Here is a 24,221-nt window from a genome sequence, read left to right as displayed (position 1 = left end):
AAAGAAACTATAAATATGCAATTCAGACTCGCTCTGTTTTCTCACTGCAGTATTGAGATGATTCAAATCCGCATACCCTTGATAATTCCCAACACCTTTTTTAGTCTAGAACAATAAACATGTCCAACAGTAAAATTTATTAACCACATCACACCCGCAAAGCCAGTCTGAAATTTCATAGAGTTCTTTTCGAAAATGTCTCTCAAAACCTTTTCCAGCACCACTTTTTCCTTTAACACATGTTGACATCGTGAGATTCGGACATGGTCGACCATTGTCAATCACTTGTTTCTTCTCTGAATACGAAAGCGAAGAAAATGAATTATTTAAATACTTTTGCACAACACTTTCACTATTCTCCATCTTAAAATTACCACATCACTTCACACCACATGTTTAAAAAATAATGCACAACAATCACGAGCAAAACAACGCGGAACGCGGGGCGTATGAAAGCCAAATCATTGGGAACAAATACAACGCCTTGAGAAGGTAACCATGCTGGTGGGTGGCAGGGTGCGCATGCGCGGTCATCCTATGTTTTGGCAGTGGTAAGGCGTTGGATTTCCTCTCCAACGTCCTGGCAGTGCGGGACCGATCTGCCTGCCTGACAACCACTGCGCGCTGCGCCGCGTTCGAAAACTACCGGGCGCTCGAGACTGACAATTTAAGAAAAACGCTCAAAATCGTAATTTATAAAAGTACAGATACTTTCTTCTTTATTTCATTTTCCTTTGGCCGTTGACACACGACTTACACACCCAGAGAAATCGCCACTGATGAGTGAGCTTTGATAAAAAAAAACAATTATTTTTTATACTATACAAATGGTAAAAATTGGATTGAATCTTTCCCCCTTAGAAAATTAGCTGAAAACAGGGTAAAATAAATAAATAGCAAATAAATGGCTGGAAACATAGCATTACCACTACTGAAGAAACACTGAACTACTCTAAAGCACTGCACAACGCTACACTGCGGTCCTGCACTCCAGTGTTGTTGCGGGCGTATTTTGCAGTAGTAGTTTTGAATTGGAAACAGTGCACTAAATGACGCACAACATGCGCCGGCGGTTGTTGCGGGTCATGAGTCTGGAATTTGTCAGAATGGAAACGTAGCTCAATAGGTGTGTGGTATTTGAAGGTGGTGAGGGGAATTCCTCCCTCTGTTACTCAGGAGGGAATATACAATTTACGAGGGCAAATCAAGAACTAAAGGCAATTTTGTGTTTTCGCATGAATAAACGAAGACTGGGTGTGTCTGACGTCACCACATGTATACTTGGAGTGACGTGAAAGTATGAGTTTCCATCACTGTCCCATTCAGTCGAGTGTCGCGGAGCAAGATGGTCACACGTATGGACGCACCATCGAGGAACTGCTGTACCCCTACTCAAGTGAAAATGTTTCAATTGTAGGTAAATGTGTCATCGCTACAGCCAATTAATCTCAAGTCTATATAAGTATAGTTATTTATTTAATACATTTTATTTTTAATACATGTAAGCGTTACTAAAATTATTGTAAGAATTGTTTTCAAATGAAACGTCATATATCACTGCAATTGTAGGAATTTCTTATTTAAAGACGGCCTGTGGAACTGCTCATTGGCAGTCTTTCGGGAAATCCTCGCAAATGAAAGGAAGAGGCGTCGAACACATTTCCGTGCTGATCTTCCCGCTGCTGAGGACCCCTCCGCAGTTCTCATCGGGGCCAGAGTTGTTGGGTTCCCCTATCGCCCAGCTGTTGTACATGTCAGACACATCATTCCCTGGCGAAGAAAGCAAAACGAATTAAAATCACTTCAGAAGGTAACCTAACTTAGTTTATTTCGCTAAAAATACAGAGAAAATACTCACCCATTTCTCTTTTGCTCTTCAAAATATTGCACGTGGTTGTTGTTATTAATTAATCCAGTGAGTTTTAAGGATCACAGTCGACTGATTGATTTTTAAATTACGAGCACAACAGCACGTAGACTGTTTGTGTCCGTCAACCAACCTCCACGGTGGAGTAGTTAGCATATCGCGCTAAGATCGAAAGGTCCCGGGTTCGAATCCTATCCTAGGCATGGTTTCTTATTATCCTGGAAATTATACAAAATTAAAAGTTTCGAATTACTTTGCACTGGTAGTGTATGCATAAAGTGTCCTTTATGATTACATAAGAGGTATTTTAATATTCTGATATAATTCTTGGATATTTTGAAGTAAAACTCTGATAAATTTATGCTTACAATTGGAATGGTATAATAATAAGCAATATTACGAACAAATTTTAATTGTTACAATTTTCAAGCATCGGTATCGGTTGGAATCAGGGGCGTAGTGAGAATCCTGAGGGCCTCGGGGCAGACAACTCAAATGGGGTCCCGAGTTACTGCTATTATAATGGCTGGATTTTCCATTACAAACAAATTGCGTAGTTTTAGCATATGGGGTAATAAACAAATATAATTATCTCTATTATGATTAAGGATGTGTTTTTTTTAGCAAATGCTAGAGACTAATAATAAGAGTGTGTACATAAGTAATAAAATAGATACCGTGAAATGCAATACATTCTTTACTCATTAACAAATTAAGATTAATGAATAATTACAAGGCTTACATTATTAATTAATTGATTATCATGCACAGTATTAGTCGCAAGACTAAAATTATTTCTTTCTTGATTTTCTCTGTGCAAGCACTGATTACTTTGATAAAATTATTATTATTTTTTGGCTCTGTCATTTTCAATTAAAAGTAAAGTCAGACCACTAAAGTATTATGGGCCAATAGTACTGTATAAATATATTTTTATAATTTTCAATATAGAAAACGCTCTCTCTGCCTTCGCTACTGTGAGAGGGACAGTAAGAAGGTATAAAGCAACCCGTGCATGAGATCAGTAAACTATTTCACATCATTCGTGTCCTTTATCTTCTTCTAAGTGATAATATTTGTGACTGAAGAAATAGTTAGAAATTGTTTTTGCAATTTTTTCAGGTTCATTGTGAAGCTCAGTGTCTATAGAATTTGACAAAAGGAGGTTCTATCACTGCTTTCATGCCTTTAAAAACATTGTCCAGTTGTGAGCAAATTGTGTCTCTCATCGGATAAAATATTGATATTATGAACCAGGTCTTTGGTTTGGTAAGTCTTTGAACCTGTCAGATTTCATCAATGTGTTTGTTTACCTTTGTGATTCCTTTGTTAGAGAACTCACTTATAATACGTCGCTTGGTATATATTTGCGTAGCTTCTTCAATAAGCGTTTCAAATGATCCCGAATCTCAGTCATGTCTAAGAGAAGAGACCATATGTAGCCATAAGATCAAGACTCGGAAGCGATTGTTCCAAGACTTTACATTGAACAATAAATTATAATATGAAACTGAAAGATTCGAATTCCCATTTAAGTCCAAAAGCCACAATTCTTTCCTTTGGCTTCCTGCTTGTTAATGTTATAGAAGAAAAAAAACTTTCAAAACATCACAAAATTTCTCTTTTAAGAGCTCACCCTGTTGCATTAAGTTTCTTGAGAATTTGGTTCGGCTTATTTCTTGTTCATGTTTTTAACTTCGGTAACCTTTTACAGCATCTTTAAGAACCAAATCTGAAGTTATGAGCGCAATGAACGTAACAAGCTTGAGGCATTTGTGTATAGAAGGAGGACCAGCAGAAATTTGGGAAAATGAAAATTTTGGAAGCAAGCTGTAAAGAACTTGAGGAAAACCGAATTGCTAAATACAAGCTCCTTTAAAATGAACCCCGTTCACCATTTTTCCCTTTAAACAACTTTTAAAACGAAGGTTAAAGGAATAATTATGAAATATTTTACAGCGTATCCCGTCTATTCTACGGCGCAGACTCTGGGAAGAAGCATATGATGTGCCTGAATATCCCCTAGTTTACAAGGGGTTCGGAGGCCTTCCCCCGGAAAATAAAAAAAAACAACTTAAAAACACTGAGTTTTAGGCTTTTTAGATTTGAAAATGTTAAATTTCCTCGCTTAAGTAAACAAATATTAATTAGTATATTGGTTGTCAGTTTCCAAAGAAGCAAAACAGTACGATTATTGCATTTTGAATTTTATTATTTTATTTTGATACAATACTCGTATTACTTTAAAAAAAGTTACGGTACAATAGTAAGCTTCAGAAATTTTAGAAAAATAAAATGGAAAGTTCTTTTGATACCTCAGCAGTAACTGTTGACTCAACACAAAGTCATTTCATGTTTTTCTTTCTTCAAACTGTACACATCAATCAAATCGTCTAAGACCCACTATTGCGGCGCAATTACCGCACATGCCACCATGCCAAACGTCAAGATTTGCGGTATGGCTTCATAACACCTGGCCCCTCCAGAACTCCGCCTATGCTGCAGTGGACCAGTCTAACAGAAGAATAACTCAGGAAAATCCATTACAGTCTCTCGGCCTTCCGGGGCCATTTTACCTCGGGGGGCCCTGGGGCACAGCCCTGGCTGTCCTAGCCTAGTTATGCCCCTGGTGGGAATCGTTAAGGGTGTCGGCTCAACCATACCGTTAACTAAACAAAACCGAGGACATGATACTAACAAGAATGTAAATCTTTTTTTTTTTTTTAAAAAAAAACTCTCTCACGTAATTTCTAAAACTTTTGACTCTTTACCAACAAAAACTATACTGTCACCAAGGATAAAATAACCCTACGATAGTATAAAGGGGCAATCAGCAGACGTAAGGACAAGCACGGGATGACACGACCACACAGAAAATTAAAATTGGCTGTGGGCCCAGGCGCCAGAGTCCCGTTAGCGTGCAGTTACTGGAGTCTACTACGTGAAAGAGACGTTGACATTTGGGCGTCTTCAGAAATGGTGGCTCCTTACACCCCTGGGTTTATGTATAGACTCGCTACAACTGCATTGAAACTCGAATAGGAAAAGTTTTCTCGTCTTGTTTCATAATGCAATGTCAGAACATTTGCAACACCTCAACAGCCTGTTTAGAACATTTCACGAGTTGCTGGAAGAGGAATATTAATTGATTGATTTGATTTATATTACTTCGGTCTTCTGCCCCTTTTGGCTAATAGAGGATGAATGGTGATAATTTACAAAATTTACAAAAATGGGGAACCCCCGCAAGTAAGACGGCCTCCACCCGCATACTTTCGAGGGTATGGCCTTTAGTCCTGTCCTGGTGCCTTTAAATAAACCAGGACGTCAGTTCCTATGAATTTATACGGTTCCCATGCTTTTTATCATTTATTTCCATTTATTAAATATAATATACATAAAATAATACCAAAATATAAGAAAAAATATACGAATATACAATACAATGATGTTGTTGAAGTATTTTTGATTTGTGCTACAAATTCCATTCTGGGTAACCAGAATGCTAATAATTATAATGTGTTACTTAGTTTTATACAATTTTATTTATTATTCAAGGAGAGTGAAAAGTTGGTAGTCGTTAATTAGTTAATTGCCTATTGTATGTTGTTTTTGTCATCGTCGCGATCAGTAATTTCAGAACTACGAGGGCCACCCGGGAAGTAGTCGCCGTTCGAACCGTGTCGAGCGCTAGTGACGCGAATAGCCGCCGCTCAAGTTCAAACGACTTTAGTTGACTGTCTGCTCAGTGTGTGCGAAGTTTCGTAACGTTGTCATTGTAGTTATTGTTTCTGTGAGCATTTACAATGTTGAAAATAATTGAAAACGCCGCTACTTGTGAAGTTAGGGCTGTGATCAGATTTCTCAACGCCAGTAATGTGCGATATTGTGATATTCACCGTCAATTAAAGGAGGTTTATGGAGACAATGTTATGAGTCGTCTGTTCGGCGCTGGTGTCAAAACTTTGGAGTTCGGATATTTCCGACACCGTCATTTGCGACACTAAGGCATAAACTGGTATTTTCCCGTCATAAGCGACACTGCTTGGATTTTCCCCTACGATTTCTAATTTGTTTACCAGAATTAGCGACATTTGCGTACGTGCAGCAGCAATAGCGTCTCTGAAGAAAGTATTTCCCGAGGCTCAGATCAGTGGTTGTAATTATCACTTGAACCAATGTTTGTGGCGAAAGGTGCAGGAGTTGGGACTGACAAACGATTACAAAACAGATCCAGACGTGCGGCTGTGTATAAGAATGTGTTCAGCTCTGGCTTACCTCCCTGTGGCTGACGTCGATAATGGATGGCTGTGTGTGATGGAAGATGTACCAAACTACGACATATTGAGAAAATGTTTGGATTATTTCGTTGAACAGTGGACGAACAACTCTGTTTTCGACATTTCCATGTGGAATTGCTCCCAACAGCAGCACAGGACTAACAATGCAGTCGAGGGATGGAACCATACAGTTAATGTATTGACGGAAAAGTCAAGTTCTAACGTGTACCAATTAGTGAAGACTTTAAGATTAGAAGCTGTGTACAACGACTACTTATGTGAGAGGAGGGCATTGAATCTTAAAGGGAAACGTAGACGACGTCAGAACATTACATTAGATGAGAAAATACAAAGAGCGTTTGCCGACTATGAAATGCATAGAGATTTTAAGCGCTTTTTGAGGTGAATTGGGTACGTTCAGAAATTAGAATGAAAATAGTAATATGTTGGTTCAACTACAAGAGAAACGACGCATTCTACATTTCTACATTGACAAGGGATTGTAGTCTGCTCCTATACTGACAAGGGATCTAAACAATCCGTCATTGACAAAGGATAAATACATCCAGCTTTTAAACACCCAGCTTCCATGATGCCAGTGTGAAGGAAAACTAATAAAGGTTTTAAAAAACACACAAGCTTCCATGATGCTGCCAGTCCTAAGCCTGGATAAAGTGTGACGGGAAGCTATTTACACTTTGTGTCGCAGATGACGGTGTCTCAACTGTCATGCAATATATTTTCCATTCAGTATCGCATATGACGGCAGAAATGCCAGTGTCGCATACGACGGTGTCGCAAAAGTCGTGGATTCGAAACTTTAACTCGGGGAGGAAGAACATCCATGATGACGAACGTTCCGGGCGCCCGTCTGTCATTACGGACGAACTGCTGAGTGCAGTTGACGAATTCATCAAGAACGATCACACTGGATGAAATCAGTGAACAGTTCACTGATGTTTCGCAAAAAAATCTTCATGAAATTGTCAAAGATCATCTGAAGTATGGGAAAATTTGTGCAAGGTGGGTCCCTCGCTTCCTTACATTTCATTGTGATGAGGAACTGAAAGAAAGGGTGACTACTTTTCTCAATGGACTGGGGGAAGAGGAATATGAAGCTAGGTTACAAAAACTCGTCACACGTTATGACAAATGCTTAAATGTACATGGAGACTATGTAGAGAAGTAGTTTAAAGTTTGTTGTTAACAATTACAAAGTCTTTTTCAAAAAATATTTGTTAGTGTTTTTAAAATTCGAAAACGGGTACTACTTCCCGAATGGCCCTTTTAGATTATTTTATTTTATCACACTTTCTTCTGTTATTTTGATATTTAGTTGACTTATGTACTAGCCTTTCCGGAAAAAACCATAATAATAATAATAATAATAATAATAATATATCTTTATTGAGCGGGCGAGGTTCAGCATACACTGTTTGTTCTCCCACCTAATCTTTGTCAGAATACAGTCGACAGTAACAAACAGTATATATTATCCAATAAGAAGAAAATAAAATAAAAACAAGAAATAATAATAATAGTTTATAAGTAAGAAAGATGAAAGAAAAATGTATGGACAATTTGAATTCAAATAAGAACTGTAAAGACACAATTAAGGAGTATATGTATACATATAAAACAACATAAAACGAAATTTTAAATACACTCATTAAATACAATATTAAGTATATATATACATATATATATATATATACAGGGTGATTTCGAACTCCCATTACAAACTTAGGGGGGTGAATCTAGAAGGGAAAACAAGCCGAAAGTGCCATGTGGCAAAATTACGAAAACGGCACCGTGTGGCTGCCAGAGCCGTGAGAAAATCGGTTCACACCTCTTTCAAAGAGCAATAACGTCTGAACCACGAAAGATACGAAGATCGGCTCTGGCGGAAGTGAAGGAATTCGTATCCAAACAATATCAGGGCGTTGAAATTGCGGCGCTTTTCGTAATGCGGAAGGGGAATCCCCAAAGGAAATGGGGAATCCCCACTGCATGTGAGCGGAAACTCGCGCAAAATGGAGAAAGACGACGAGGGAACATGCTGTCACAGGACGGTCGAAAAGTGACACATGGAGGGAGTCCCCAGAGGAGCGTATGAAGTGCGACAAATGGAACATGCTTGGACAGTGACTGTCGCGCATCCCAGATGGTACGCAAAACGGAGTGATGGATGTACACGTGCATGCTACGTGGAACGCAACGTGCAATTACAATTGCGATATGAACCACTACGTGCCCCCTCCCACCGGGAATTCGTTGAACCCGGGACCTCGGGAGTACAAGGTCAGCCGGAAGTCGGCTCTCTGAGGAGCAGCACCAAATACGAACGTATCCACGTGCCCCACGAATGCAGGGACACCTCCCTAAAAGGCACAGCCACAAAAAAAAAAAAAAAAAAAAAAAAAAAAAAAAAAAAAAAAAAAAAAAATGGCACGTACGTATGAAGGGTTTCACATTGGAATGTACAGTATCACTTTGGCGGAAGGAAAACAGAGAGTAGCACAAACAGATAAAAATCAGTAAGACAGATATTGACCCTTTGTCCTGAAAAATAGGCAACTTGTGCTAAATCTTGAATCATTGCTGCTTGATGTTTCTGTTCATTACCGATGGTATGAAGGAACGACGATGAACTCGGAATGCAGCACGTAAGCACTGCGAAGGACAGTATGAAAACATCCTTTGGCGTGTGCAGAACGGAAACTCACAACAGGGGCTCAATATGACGACCACCAACATCGATGCACACATTGTACCTTCGAATAATGTTCTCATACACACGATTGAAGACCAGTGGATTCTCTCGAATGAAGTCCGCTGCTGCCACAATCCTAGCAACCAGGTCATGCTCAGACTCGATGGGGGTTTCATAAATGAGACTCTTCATGCGCCCCCATAGAAAAAATTCAGGGGCGTTAAGTCGGGAGATCGTGGGGGCCACGGCACGGGCCCGGCACGCCCTATCCATTGCCTGTCATATCTGTGGGTCAGATTGTCCCGTACGTCCCGTGCAAAGTGGGGTGGCGCCCCATCATGCTGGAACCACATGTTTTGCCTAATGGCCAATGGCACATTTTCCAACATCTCGGGCAATGTCTCTTGGAGAAAAATCAGATAAGTACGACCTGTGAGATTGGTGGGAAGTACGTATGGGCCAATTAAACGACCGGCCAGTATTCCTGCCCAGACGTTGATGCCCATTCGCTGCTGGAACCCACGAGCTTTCGTTGCGAATGGGTTCTCTTCATCCCACACATGGCTGTTGCGGGAATTAAAAACACCCTCTCTGGTGAATTTCGCCTCATCCGTGAAGAGCACCAACTGTGGAAACTGAGGCGTATTCACGCAACTACGCACAAACCATGTGCAGAAGCGAACACGTGGTTCAAAATCTGTGGGACCCATGGCGTGCACCTTCTGGGGGTGATATGGGTGCAGTTGTTGATCATGAAGGACATTCCACACTACAGACTGAGATACACCAACATCCCGCGCTACGATTCGGGTACTCGTACCAGGGTCTTCGTGCACAGCATGAAGAATTGCCTCCTCCACCGCAGGCGTGCGCCTCGTCCTTGGGGCACCTGTGTCCACTCTACTCACAACAAATGTTCCAGATTCACGAAGACGACAGTTCACTTTTTCGAATATGGTGTGTGATGGCGTCACACGTTCCGGGAAACGTTCATGGTACATCGCAAGGGCAGCCCTTCCATTGCATCTCGCTTCCCCGTAAATGAGCATCATGTCTGCATACTCCTCGAAACTGTATTGCACCATCGTGGGAGTTTTCACGTCCACACACACCCACAACGTCGTAATGTTCCCAGAAGATACGTCGTGTGTACGTACTCAACCAATGTGTCACGTCCAGCGCTCTCTCCATACAGTCTTGCAATACCCAGAGGGCGCAAGGGTCAACTTCGACCAGGGATAGCGAGTGACTCCTAGTATGACGTCAGCGCACACCTTCATGCATCACAGAGGCTACGAACGGGAAGGAACGTCAGTAAGTACGGGTTGGTCGCTCCCGTTCCATGTCCTTCAAGTGAGAACGTTAATGACTAACGTCGGACTCGCATGGGATACCTCTACACGCTCTGCAGTAATGTAGTACAGAACAATACGAACGCGTCCCAGCATTCGTGGGCCACGTGGATACGTACGTATTTGGTGCTGCTCCTCAGAGAGCCGACTTCCGGCTGACCTTGTACTCCCGAGGTCCCGGGTTCAACGAATTCCCGGTGGGAGGGGGCACGTAGTGGTTCATATCGCAATTGTAATTGCACGTTGCGTTCCACGTAGCATGCACGTGTACATCCATCACTCCGTTTTGCGTACCATCTGGGATGCGCGACAGTCACTGTCCAAGCATGTTCCATTTGTCGCACTTCATGCGCTCCTCTGGGGACTCCCTCCATGTGTCACTTTTCGACCGTCCTGTGACAGCATGTTCCCTCGTCGTCTTTCTCCATTTTGCGCGAGTTTCCGCTCACATGCAGTGGGGATTCCCCATTTCCTTTGGGGATTCCCCTTGCGCATTACGAAAAGCGCCGCAATTTCAACGCCCTGATATTGTTTGGATACGACTTCCTCCACTTCCGCCAGAGCCGATCTTCGTATCTTTCGTGGTTCAGACGTTATTGCTCTTTGAAAGAGGTGTGAACCGATTTTCTCACGGCTCTGGCAGCCACACGGTGCCGTTTTCGTAATTTTGCCACATGGCACTTTCGGCTTGTTTTCCCTTCTAGATTCACCCCCCTAAGTTTGTAATGGGAGTTCGAAATCACCCTGTATATATATACACACACACACACACACACACACAGGACGTCGCAAAACTTTTTCAACAATCAACAACTCTTGGGTGCTGGTAGATATCATAAAAACAAGTAACTTTTCCCTATAAAGTTTACCTCGAAAGCGCTTAGTTTCTGCGGTATAAGCGCTTAAAATCTATCCTGTACGTATGCAACACAGCAAACGCTTGCTCTGACATAACTACCAGGGGCGCGTGGCAGGGTTGCCACTAGCGTTCCTCGTTAAGAGAGACGACTTGAAAACAAGAACTTGGGAGTCTTGCCTGAGCAAAATCCAAAACATGAATGATACTTGCGATGTTGTAAGAAGCATTGACAGTATTTATAAACTGACAAAGACAAATAATGGGCAGACTGAAATTCAAGATTACTCACTCTAAAATATCTCCATAATTGATTGATTGATTTGGTTTATTTTAATTCACTTTTCTGCAACCTTTAGCTAATCGCGAAGATGAGGATGATATGATGAAATAACAAATGACACCAATGTCTAGGCTAGGATTTAAACCCGAGATACCTAGCGCCGTAGCGAGCTGTGCTGACCACATCACCACGGAGTGTTTCGTGTATCATGCGATATCAACAATTGCAAGGGAGACGTGAAATAGTGAAATCCACGAGCGAACAAATGTAAACATGATGTGTTTGCTGCCTCGTCTCGAACACGCAGACTGTAATGTTATTACAATATATTTATTAGAAAATTATTCCTATCTGTGCTAGCGTTATTACTAATCGTCTTCGTCTCATAAGGAAATAATTGCAATGCTCATTTAATTTAATGATTGATTCATCCATTGATTTATTGATTTGCTTCATTTTACTTCGCTTTTTTGCCACTTTTGGCTCATTTCCAAAGATGGGGATGAGTGACGATATGATGAAATTTATGAATGGACACTCACAAACATCCATGCCCAGGCCAGGATTCGAACCTGGAACCCTTGGCGTCGTAGCGCGATGTGCTAACCACTCCGGCACGGGGGGCGGCTCTGCGAGTTCCAAACGAGGCAGCAAACACATCATGTTTACATTTGTTCGTTCGTGGATTTCCCATATCTCACGTCTCCCTTGCAATTGTTGATATCGCATGATACACGAAACACTCCGTGGTGATCTGGTTAGCACAGCTCGCTACGGCGCCAGGTGTCTCGGTTTAAAATCCTGGCCTAGACATTGGTGTCATTTGTTATTTCATCATATCATCCTCGTCTTCGCGATTAGCTAAAGGTTGCAGAAAAGTGAATTAAAATAAACCAAATCAATCAATCAATTATGGAGATATTTTAGAGTGAGTAATCTTGAATTTCAGTCTGCCCATTATTTGTCTTTGTCAGTTTATAAATACTGTCAATGCTTCTTACAACATCGCAAGTATCATTCATGTTTTGGATTTTGCTCAGGCAAGACTCCCAAGTTCTTGTTTTCAAGTCGTCTCTCTTAACGAGGAACGCTAGTGGCAACCCTGCCACGCGCCCCTGGTAGTTATGTCAGAGCAAGCGTTTGCTGTGTTGCATACGTACAGGATAGATTTTAAGCGCTTATACCGCAGAAACTAAGCGCTTTCGAGGTAAACTTTATAGGGAAAAGTTACTTGTTTTTATGATATCTACCAGCACCCAAGCGTTGTTGAAAGAGTTTTGCGACGCCCTGTGTGTAATACCTATATATATAGGTACACACACATGTACAGTGTCTCTCAAAAGTTTTAGGACAACGACATTTTAAACTAGGCAACCCAATTTACACAAGCCGTTGGTGGGTTGCGTGCAGAGTTAGGCTCAATTTCAGGGTTGCCACGTGCACAATATATATTTATAAAATACGCGAAAGAAATATAAACAATTATTATTGTATAAAATTATTAAAACTATCTCTATTATATCGCAAATGACAATATTCTTTCTGAAAGAAAAAAAATAGGTTTCTAGTATTTCGTCGCTGATGTGTCTACAGTAAGGAAAAGAGGTGAGAGGAAACGAAAGGTTACAAAGGAGAGGAGAAAGAGAAAGCGAAAGGAGAAGAGGAAAGGTAGAGGAGATAAGAAAGATAGGATAGACGAGGAGAGGAGATCTAGTGAGGAGAATGGAAAAAGAACAAAGAAGAGAAAAGAGGAGGAAAACGAGAGGAGAGGAGGAGACGAGAAGAGGGAAGTGGAGAGTAGAGTAAAGGAGAGAAAAAGAGAAGAACGAAAAAGAGAGTGCAGTGGAGTCGGAAATCTAAGACAGGAAAGGAGATAAGAGGAGTGGAGAAGAGTGGGATGGAGATAAGATGCGAGAAAAGTAGGGAAGGCGATATGAGATAAAAGCAGAACAGAAAGAGGGGAGAGAAGAAGGAGAAGGAACTGGAGAGAAGAGGTAGTTGCAGAAAATATCGTCTGAGCGTCAAGAATGGATGCATTGGTCAAATTATCGACATGAAACATTCAATAACATTTTGAAATGTATTGGAGAATATATTAGATCGGTGCGAAATGCCTTTTTGCTGAGTTCAGAGCAAATTAAAAATCTTCCATGTAAGATCTTTGATTTTACCTACGATTACACCACTAAACAAATGAACGTAATTTTTAATATTTACAATAATTATTCAATTTTTCTCCACTTCTCGTTTCGTTGAAATTGAGATTTTGTAATTCAATATTTCCCCTCCCCCCATCGTTAATTCCAAACTGAATCATTCCGTTTCACACGGCGTGGACAATGAACACAATAGGATATGTCTAAAACTTACGAAAATTTTCTGCCACCGGAAGGGTTTGAACCTACGACCATCAGATTGACAATCCTGAACGGTAGCCACTACCCTACAAACTTTCGCTCCTTAAGCCAGGTAGAAGGAGGTGACCAATGTGAAATGTAGATGCAACTCTCCTGCAAGTAACGTGCAAACAAGTATTGTTTGTAACAAAGAAAACGAAAGTAGTAAGACTCGGCGAAAACATTTAATGGAGAATTGCACATGGTGAGAACTTTTCATTCGATATTTGCGGAGGTATCCTTGCATTGAACTCAAGTGGGAAAAGGGTAAAATTAGCATGTCCTGAATTGCCACACATATAAATAGTTATTTCATTAATATTTGTCAATGTCTTTGAAGCAGTACACAATTATCGTTAGAGTATCATAATTCACGATCTTATATATAAAGATATCCAGTTGAACGTGTGTCAATTCATTTATTTGTTTATTATTTTTTTATAAATTTCATATGCAGAACAATGCAGCCACTATATACTGCTCTTACAAATAATGTTACCATGCTCTTGTTTAATGGAAGGGATTCTTTTTTAAGGAACATCTAGTATGGAGGATCGAACGTGGGACCGCAATGCTTTCAAGAACTCTAACCAATACACTGCGCCCTTTGTTTTCTTGGAGCTACAGTTCCTAATTATTCTCTCGCCTCAATATTGTAAACGTTATCTGCAAAAAAGAAGTTAAATACTCAGATATAGCTCTGTACTTCTAGAAGTACTTTATACACATGAATTTGAAATTTAACTCTGAATTTCTTTCTTCGTATTGGTATATCTAAGCTTGTGAATATATTTTATTTGTAATTTTATAACGGTTTCATGAACATCTACGACATAGTTCCTTATAACTTCGAATATGGTGAATAGATATGAAATGTCTTGAAATTAATTTTCGACCACTAGATTTTGGCAAGGGGATTATGTGTGATCCGTTTCCAGTCATTCATTGCTTAAACAAACGTTTTAAAACCAGGGTTTCGGAGCGGAGCGGATCAACGCTCCGACTGTTGCCAACGCTCCGGAGCGAGGAGCGAGATTCTAAGAAATGGTTCGCTCCGCTCCGGAGCGGAGCGATGTCTTATCCCGCTCCGCTCCGGAGCGGAGCAGCGGGAATCGGAAAATTTCTCGCTCCGCTCCGGAGCGAGGAGCGAAATTTTAGGAAACGGTTCACTCCGCTCCGGAGCGGAGCGATACCTTGTGACGCTCCGCTCCGGAGCGAGGAGCGATATTCTAAGAACTTGCCCACTCCGCTCCGGAGCGCTCCGAGGTTGGATAATACGAGTGTATATAGAAAACTAACGATCAAAGGTTCTGAGTACATTAGTAATTTTGTTTGTGAAATTTGTACGGCATTTGAAAATCGCCCGTTATTATTGTTATAAAACTGATTATTACTAAAGCTAACGCCACGGAAACAGTCCAGAAAAATTACGTCACTCACCTACAGTGTTGCCAATAAGCAAGGAATGATCCTTACACAATACACCAGGGAAGGCACAATCAACCGCATACGTACTGTCCGTGACTGTACAACGCGCAATGTGTCAACTGTGAAGCGTAGAAGAAGTGTGGCAAACCTGGAGGGCCAGGGGTGTGGAGGAGGCAAGGGGAAGCTTCGATCTTCACTGGACTGTTTTCGTGAAGAGAGCGATATTATTATTATTATTATTATTATTATTATTACATTTTCATTATCACTTTTACTACTCTACTACTACTTCTGGGGACAATATACGTATTTCAATAGCAGGTGTGTCACCTGTGGTTTTATAAGTTGAGAGAATGGAACCACTCTCATTTCCTGCCACCAGGGATCGCGACTGAAACTCATTTCGGTTCAACTTCTGGTTCGGGCTAAGCACTTCGGCATATCGGCCCGACGTTACTGTCCACGCCGCGGGAGAAGTGAGTTATTCCGGAATATTGGTTCGAGTAACACTGGCGAAACTACTGCAGAGAATCCATTCGACCTTCTAAAAGGCCAGAGGAAAGGCGAAGCAACTTGTACGGAGGAAGATAAAGGCTAATAGGTGTTCATGCAAAACACTCGCTGGTGCATGATTGTCATATCTACCTTTCTTTTACGCTGGTTATGTATGATACTTTGAATGTAGCGAAAGGGAAAAGTTTAAAGTAATTGGAAATTCAGGTTGCTAATTTTAACTTTTCGATTTTTGAATGTATGAAGTTGAAAATCGGAATCATGCTTATTATTGTTACCGTCGGCCAATAAGGAAACGTTTTAATTTGAAATACAGAGTTTTCATATCTAACTTTTTAAAAATCCTGACACTAGAAAGTTGAAAACCGGCTTAACCAAAAATGTAAGTTGCCACATTTGGTTTACTTTTATCAAGGTATAAAGTCGAAAATCGGAATGCTGTTCGTATACAGCCGAACAGGGGAATTTAAATAGTATGAAATACAGGGTTGTCATATCGATTATTTTTCCCAATTTTAAAGGCAGGAAGTTGAAATAGGTATTTAATGGTTACATACGTATACTACTGCAAAAATTACAAAATGTCTGTTTGCCATATCTAACATTTCAAGTTTGTAAGCAGTAACCTGGAAATAGGCATGGTGGTTATAAGAAAATTGAAAAATTTTGGAAAGACGACGAATGGAATGTTGCTATATTTAACTTTCTGAGTCTAGAAAGCCAGAAAACGTATACGTATAAAATTAATATTTTTTGTATTGAGTACGTTGTACACAGCAAACTGAAAGCAAGTTTTCAGTAATGAACAATGTGTAGTCAGCAGATAAGTCGAAACAAGATGTATAAACCTTAATAACCGTGATAAACACAAAAAGTAATATTATCTACTTGGATAGGGTCATGTCCTGAAGTTTATGGTTTCATTTTGAAAAACAGGGCTGCGAGCAATACGTGCCTTCCTCACTGATGGCATTTGATTTGATTTTTGTAACTTGGCTTTGAATTTTAGCTAATCGCGACGATGATAATGAGAGAATTGATAAATGTGTACTGAAAAAAAAGTAGCGCCCTGTACCCCGATAACATAGTGGTAACAACGTCTCCTTGTAATGAAGGGGCACTGGGATCGATACCCGGTGGAGGGACATAGTGGCTCGTCCCTTGCTTGTCCCTTCCTGGAAAAAATCCTGAAGACGTCCATGTATCAGCGGCGTTAAAAATTTCATTAAATGTCCATACATCACCGTTGACAAGCACACATAATATGCATGTAATGATACAAGAGAACACAGCTTTTAAAGGCTTCTTTTTATGACAGTGAAGAGAAGAATAACACGCGCAAGTAATACTTTTAAAAGAGAACAATCTAGCCAGAATTGGTGTAGCATAATTCTAATACAACTGGCAACACTTGATCTGTCTGGCAAAGGCGATGTCTCTACCATGTACGGATAAGTCGAACGCAACGTACAGCGCAGCGAACGAAGTTCTCAGACAGCGATGGCGAGAAAATGCAAGCAACTAACACCACATGTCCGACAACTAATTTTAGCGTCAAAAATGGTCAAAAACCCAAAACCGTTGTAACCCACCCCAGCTATGTTAACCTCATTTTCACAGAAATTCCCTCTCATAAGGGAGAAATTCCCATTTCTACAAATTTTCTCCATGTGCATAGCATCGAAATGCTTTGTAGTTGAGTACAAAGATAGAAGCATTACAAACCGCGATATTTTAACACTAAAATGAAATGCAGGCACCACTATGGAATATTATTTAGTCTTCATGTTTTTTTTTTTGTTGTTGTTGTTGTAGGCTACAGTTCCGGAAACTTCTAAGTTGTGGCAACCCCAATGAAAGTATATGGGGTTGTTACAACCAGAAGTGTCCGTGACTGTACATTTATTAGGTCTAGAGGAGAAGAGAAAGTGGGTAAAATAACTATCCTGTATTCAATATAGTTCCAATATCAATATAATATGATAAAGTTATAGTTCCCCGTGTATATAGCACCGTTCCATGAAAGCACATTTAGGGGATGTGGAAGTAGGGTCCAAAATATACTCGATCTCTGTCATTTTGGAGGTGATATAATCAGCACCATGCTCCGGTCGGCTGTATCCCCCAAAGGTTGATCCCAGATACCCATTTATTTTCGGCTGGGTGAGCACAGGAGCCGTGGACCAGGCCGGAAAAACTCCAACCTCACATCACCCACCCCTGGAATCGAATCCGGGTCTCCCGCACGTTAGTCAGACGCGCTACCGACTAGACCACCGCTGCTAAATTTACTAATACGGAGAATATATATTGTGAAAATTATTTTCAACGTATTTAAAAAAAACCTACGAAATCTCCCATTTCCTCTTAATCCGCTCGTGCAGGAGATGTAAGTAAAAATTATCCTGAAACCAGCAGAAAACCACCTAAAAAAGGCGAAAAAGAACTGTCATTATGGAGATTAATCTTGCAAAAGCATTGGCCACGTATTTCCATTAAAAAGAACATTCATTTTGGAGAAAATTCCCTTTTTTACCCTTAGTCAGAAATGTCTTGTAAATTTCCCTCCAGGCGATAACCGATATCACTGTTGCGGCAATGTACTCAAAGAGCCCCTCCTATAACCTCCCTTTTTACTGTTAGGTCGAAGATCTTGCCATCTTGCTTCCCACACCCTCATAAAACCACTGCGAATTTGCAGTGTCCTATTCTCTTTGGCGGCAGCGACAAAAGCTTCTTCGGAGGATCTTCTCTTAACCCCTCAGAAACCAATGCTTGCAACCCCATATATTTCTTACTATATATCGCTTCGGTGGCCGAATGTCGAACCCCGTGGCGGAGTGGTGAGCACAGCGCGCTATAGGGGTCCCTGTTCGAATCCCAGTTAATACATGGACGTTAGTGTTTGTTTGTCCTGAGTGAAACTTTCAGAATTCAGTGAAATTGATATGAGATTGTTGTGTGGGGAAAACTGCCGCTTAGGAGTTTTCCTTTTAGCTAGGAAAAAGATCGTTGAGTGCTGGAATCAAAACCTCACCACCGATGATAAGGTTCGAGTCCTGGCGTGAGCATGAAAATTATTTTATGAATGTCAAATCACCATTAATCCTTATCGTCGCGATTAGCCTTAAAATTAAGAAAAGCGGCGTAAATAAGGAAAACACCAGTGAGGTGCCCAAGGGCTCAGTGGTGACATAACTTCATTTCTAACAGCGTTCCTAACAAATAATGTCAAATGCAGTAAAGATCTTTTTAGCTCAAGAGCATTGAGAAATTATAGATGTTGCTCTCCCCCAATGGACTTCTTTAAAGAACGCTATTGAAAGCTTGTTATGTCCTTTGAATAGAAATAACCATTCAAACTACAAAATAAAATTGATGGCCTCAGAATAACCAGTGTTTGGAAAGTTTCTTTTCAAAAGAAACTTAGTTGCAGTTACTTGGTTCAGGAAAGTACCTGAGTTACAGTTACTCATATTAAAAGGGAACTCAGTTACAGATACTGATACTTCGTTGAAAAATACCTGTAAGAAGATTTACAGCCGAAAGAAACTAGAAATTACACATAATAAATGACCAATAATTGTAGTAAAAACAAATAGAAATGATTGGACAAGGAGTCAGCTTTGGCTGAATGATCTTAATTCAAAAATCATTCGTATGCTGACCACGGCACTTTGCATGTCGTGACATCGACTCCACATGCACCTGTGTCTCTTTTATTATTCCAAGCTCTGCAAAGACTAACTCCATTCGCTCTTCTTTCTAGCTCGACTATTACGTTTCAAAGGGGTGCATCAATACACCCATTGAAGTCTACCATACTGAAGTCTTCATGTACAATTAGAAATGACGAATTGCAATAAAATGTGAATTTTCTAAATTTAGCGTGTAAGAAAGCCTTGAGGAAAGACAATTGAAAACAAAATTGCCAAATTTAGCTCCTCCTCCACGTTACAAGATTTGAAGTTAACAACATTAAGTGTCGTACAGTAAGTGAAGTTAACAACATTAAGTGTCGTACAGTAAGTGAAGTTAACAACATTAAGTGTCGTACAGTAAATGTAAAATACTTAACTGTTTTACATTTACTGTACGACACTTAATGTTGTTAACTTGAAAACTTGTAACGTGGGAGAGGAGCTATTGAAAAATCGTAACTCTCCTACAATTACAGCTACAAAAGTAGCTATTCAGTTAGAATTCGTCCAAAAAGTAACTCTTTCTTGTAACTAGTTATTTCCAAACACTGCAAATGACCATCTTTTCCTCGATATTTTATCAACATACATCTATTTGATGAAACTGTTTCAAAAATATTAATTACCTGATTCTGAAGCAGAACCTTAGTTTTGTCGTAATGTCTGTACATGTTTTGCATTTAGTGTTTAGTTATATTAAATACAAGTCCATTACAAGGCTTCGAATTCCTTCCTTACCTATGTATAATATAGTTTTAACAACAGAAGCCTCAGTGGCAGCTTTTGCTATGACGCTGAGTGTCTCGGGTTCGAATCCCGTCCTGGGCATGAGTGTTCTCTGAGTGTCCCTTAAATTACTTCCATTATATCTACATCCTCGCGTTTAGCCAAAAGTGGCAGAAAAGCGAAGTAAAGTAAATCTAATTAATCAATGAAGCATAATCTTGCCGTATAACCACAACATAAAGTTGGGAAAAAATTGTCGAGTTAAAAACTGCGATCCATTCAAACTAAACACAATACTTTGAATGGAAATTGTTTGTAAGCGTAGATGGCAACATTGGTATCTACTTGCATGTTGTTGTCCCTTCCTTGACAAAAACGAAGTCGCCAGGGAAAGCCATATGACACTACCCTCCAGTTCGCAATTACACAAAACGCTAAAGAAGCCGCGCCTCTTTCCAAAAAGTCGTTGAACTTCTCATGAATTCTACCCCCTCTCTCTCCCTCCCCCTCAACCATGACCCATCCTCTCCGCGGGCGGAATATTACCGACCTATGCATTTCGTCGGCTAAACATTTTTGATTTAAATTAGAATTAGTTTTCTTTTTTAATTTCGAAGATTGAGAAAACTGTTCATGTTAGACATGGAAAAAGGGGAAAATCAGGAGATTTCCATATATTCTTGAAATTTATCAGGAGATCAGTAGACAGTCTTGAAAATCAGGAAATCTCCTGCGAAATCAGTAGACCTGGCAACACTGTTCTCAACCCCGAAAGCACACACAAACAAGTTATGTACACTCAAAATCGAATGAAACGTCCCCTTACGGTTATGCAACCCGGAATTTTATATCATCTAGTTTCGCCAGGAAGAGCAGCTCGCGAGAAGCGTAGTGTTTCCAACTCTTGAATGTAGCCAGAGATTCAAGCGACCGGGTGGAGATCTTGCTTTCCTCTTGATTTGATTTCAACGGACAACAAGTATATTTTGAGAATGTCTCTGGTAATAATAACAAGTGTTATTAACATTTATGCTTGAGTTTTTTATTATTCTTTTACCACTTCCGAACGAATATGTGAAGATTTTTTTTTTCATTTTGCAATAACGCTTTCGGCACTTTTCCTTCACAGCTATTCTTTTTGTTTTTAAATTTTTGGCGACATCTGATTTGGAAAAAGTTCCACGAAGTTTGTTTTAAGTGTAAATGCTTCTGGACAAACAGTGTAGAGTAGGATTCGAACAACAAATATGAGCTTCCGTCGCGAATCGAACCAGCGCTCCATTGATTATGTTTTCTTTCCACGTTTATTAAAATTTGCTTCCTTCAGCCTACTTCATATTGTCATATATTTCAATTCGTATTCCCGTTTTTTTTTTTCATTTGCATTGTTAGAGCCGTGATAAGTTTTTCTCTTAATCTAGTTATTCGAATATTTTCATACTTTTTTTTCTCGATTTTCCATTCGCACTCATTACAGATTTCGGTATCGCGCTTTTCCATATTTTCAGTAATTTAATTCTCTTGTGTATAATTCCTTCGACTATTTTTAATTTGCCCTTAGTCCGAATCAAGAAAATATGTTAGGAAATGTTTCCCGCGTAAATCTTATTGTATGGTGGTGTAAAATTGATGCCAGCTTTTTCTTGCGATAAGGGTTTTGAAAGTGCAAGGGTCTCATTTATTAACCATGGTTGGAAGGGGAGAGGCGGAGGCGGAGGGGTGCCAGAAACTTTCCAGACGGAATATGCCTGAAACGAATCAGCAGGTGGGGTGCTGAGAAGGCTAGGCTATCTGCGAGCGAGGGGGAGGGGGTGACGAGCAACACTGCCACAGCGAGTCGCTGTAAATGATTTCATCGTCTGTGCTGCGTGAAACCGGTTCTTGGTGCTCCTATACTTTTCCGATACATTTCTGCCAGCCTTTTTAGCGAAGCGAGGTCATATGTTCCAGATTCGAACTCTGGTCAGGCATGAATGTATCACTGAGTTTGTCCAGTCACAATTTTATAAATTGATAATTCATCCGTATTATCGCGATTAACTCAAGAGGCAGAAGAGTGATGTAAAATAACCGAAATAGAAATTGACGAATTTGTGCCTGGTGCTAGTGTAACGACGAAGTTAACTCTTTATAAATGATGAAATAGGTAGCCCTTGCGCTCAAATACACTTATACCTTGGCAAAAAAAAAACCTACTACTCTTACTACATTTGGAATACAGCCAAGAGCGATGTAAAGTAATGCAATTACATTGTGAATGTTTCACATCCTGTAGTTTTTCATAGTCTTTCTTTTTCTCGTAGCGGGGGCGGGGGTTCATTCATTACAAATATCTAGGAATGGATTTAGCAGCAATCCGTGATATACTTAAATATCATAACATGCTGCGTAGCCAGGGTTCTTGGGTCCTAGCCTCTGATAATTATGAGTTTTTCTTTTTCGTTGTTTCTTCAATCTTCATAAATTTCCCTGAAGCATCATTCATCCTCTGTCGCCATTAGCTATATGTAAAGGTTGACATAAAATGAGTAAAATTCGAAAAGAAAACACAAGAATCTACTTTTCTCATAGCTCGCCAAACATGCACATTTCCGTATTTTATGCTTTCAGCGCTATCATTATTCTTGGCAGGCAATGGAATTGAAGCAACTCTCACAACTAACGTGAACTACATGTCACTCAGGCATGACAATTCTCGCGGGAAAAGTGGATTTTTTTTTGGATTAGCACATGGTAGCGCAATAACTATCTTCTGGCCTGCTAGATTTAAATCCGTACTTTTTATTCCAGTTGAGTGATTGACTCACAATTTCGCCACTGAAGGTTTGGGTTGTATTTGGGTTATACGTATTGTGTTTTTGGTACACTATGAAAAAGCAATCCCAAAGGTTCGCACTGAACAGAAAATTGTGTGCTTTCCCTCTCTCTCTCTCTCTTCCAACTCCGTCCCTATCTCTCACCCCACGTCCCCACTATTTAGGTAAATTGTTGTTAGAAACATATTTTCTAAAGAATATCCACATTGAAAATAATATTCCCCAATTGTTTTGATAGGGCATTTCTATTGCTCCGAACGAATTATCTCCGTAAGAGGACTAGGGCCTCCCCGATGGCGCAATCGTAGATTCGTCACCTTTTAATCAAGGGGTCCCGGGTTCGATACCCGGTGGAGGAACATAGTGGTTCGGAACCACTATAAACTGTAGGTCCAGTCCCAATTAGCCTTTCTGTGCACAAAGTGGACTTAAAAAACAACAATTCAATTCAATCATCTTATCAATATTTTTAAATCTGCATGCACCTGCTTAATTTAATAGATTATACATTTATATTCATTGCAGGCAGAAATGTGCGAGAAAACAATGCATTCTTTTTCAGGGAATGCATGAGTCAATAATAATGTATATTTTACGGTATATACTCTTTTATATTGCATTGATTCAATAGTATCCTTATTTCCTAAAGCAAGCGTGAATTTCTTTGCACACACCACGCAGGCCCTGCTTGACGTAAATCTCAGATGCAGTAACTTCACGGTTGCCTTTTGCCAGCACGCTTTGGCTTTAATTCGAGCCCGGGTGGGTGCTTCGTTCGAGATCCTGCAGCAGTTTTACTCGTATCTATGCCTTGAGCATGTCACTTGCAACGGAACCAATAAAATGAAACTTTCTGCACCGGAATGGGCGTGAAACTCTACATGCACCAATGATAAGGTGTTTTCAAGAGGCATGTGCCACGTGCAGCATGTCCCTTCGGTCCGAATGTTCCTTTACGATATCATTTCATCATGCCTTACACTTCGGAATTTACAAGAGAGAAGATAGTCCGCATGTTCTTGTGCGGCGGATCTGCTGCACAACAGATTGCTACGACCCTTGGTGTGGACAATTCATGCGTCAGGCGTTGGATTCGGTGTTACGAGGAAGAAGGGGACCAAGGAATGAAGTCACGACCCAACAAAGGCCGCCGAGGAAGACAACCAGGGAAGAAGATGCAGGCATCATTGAGATGAGCGAGCGCAACCCCTTCATGGCTTCAACGAAGATTCGCCAAAAGTTGAAACTGGAGTGGCATGCTGCAACAGTTCGGCACCGTCGAGCGGCAAA

The 24,221-nt window shown here is 40.3% G+C and overlaps 1 protein-coding gene across 1 annotated transcript in view; it reads right to left on the bottom strand.

Annotated features, from left to right (window-relative positions):
* Positions 1-1,534: 1,534 nt before the first annotated feature.
* Positions 1,535-24,221, bottom strand: part of LOC145996400 (hemolymph lipopolysaccharide-binding protein-like) — a 59,800-nt gene continuing 37,113 nt past the window's right edge. Inside the window, exon 3 of the mRNA XM_083132848.1 lies at positions 1,535-1,770. Within this exon, the coding sequence (XP_082988974.1) occupies positions 1,604-1,770 (167 nt within the window). The 3' untranslated portion in view covers positions 1,535-1,603. The remainder of the gene's footprint in view (positions 1,771-24,221) is intronic.

The sequence above is a fragment of the Lepisma saccharinum genome, chromosome 12, assembly GCF_977018435.1.
Source record: "Lepisma saccharinum chromosome 12, izLepSacc3.1, whole genome shotgun sequence".
NCBI lineage: Eukaryota > Metazoa > Arthropoda > Insecta > Zygentoma > Lepismatidae > Lepisma > Lepisma saccharinum.
This window is presented reverse-complemented; position numbering and strand designations above follow the sequence as displayed.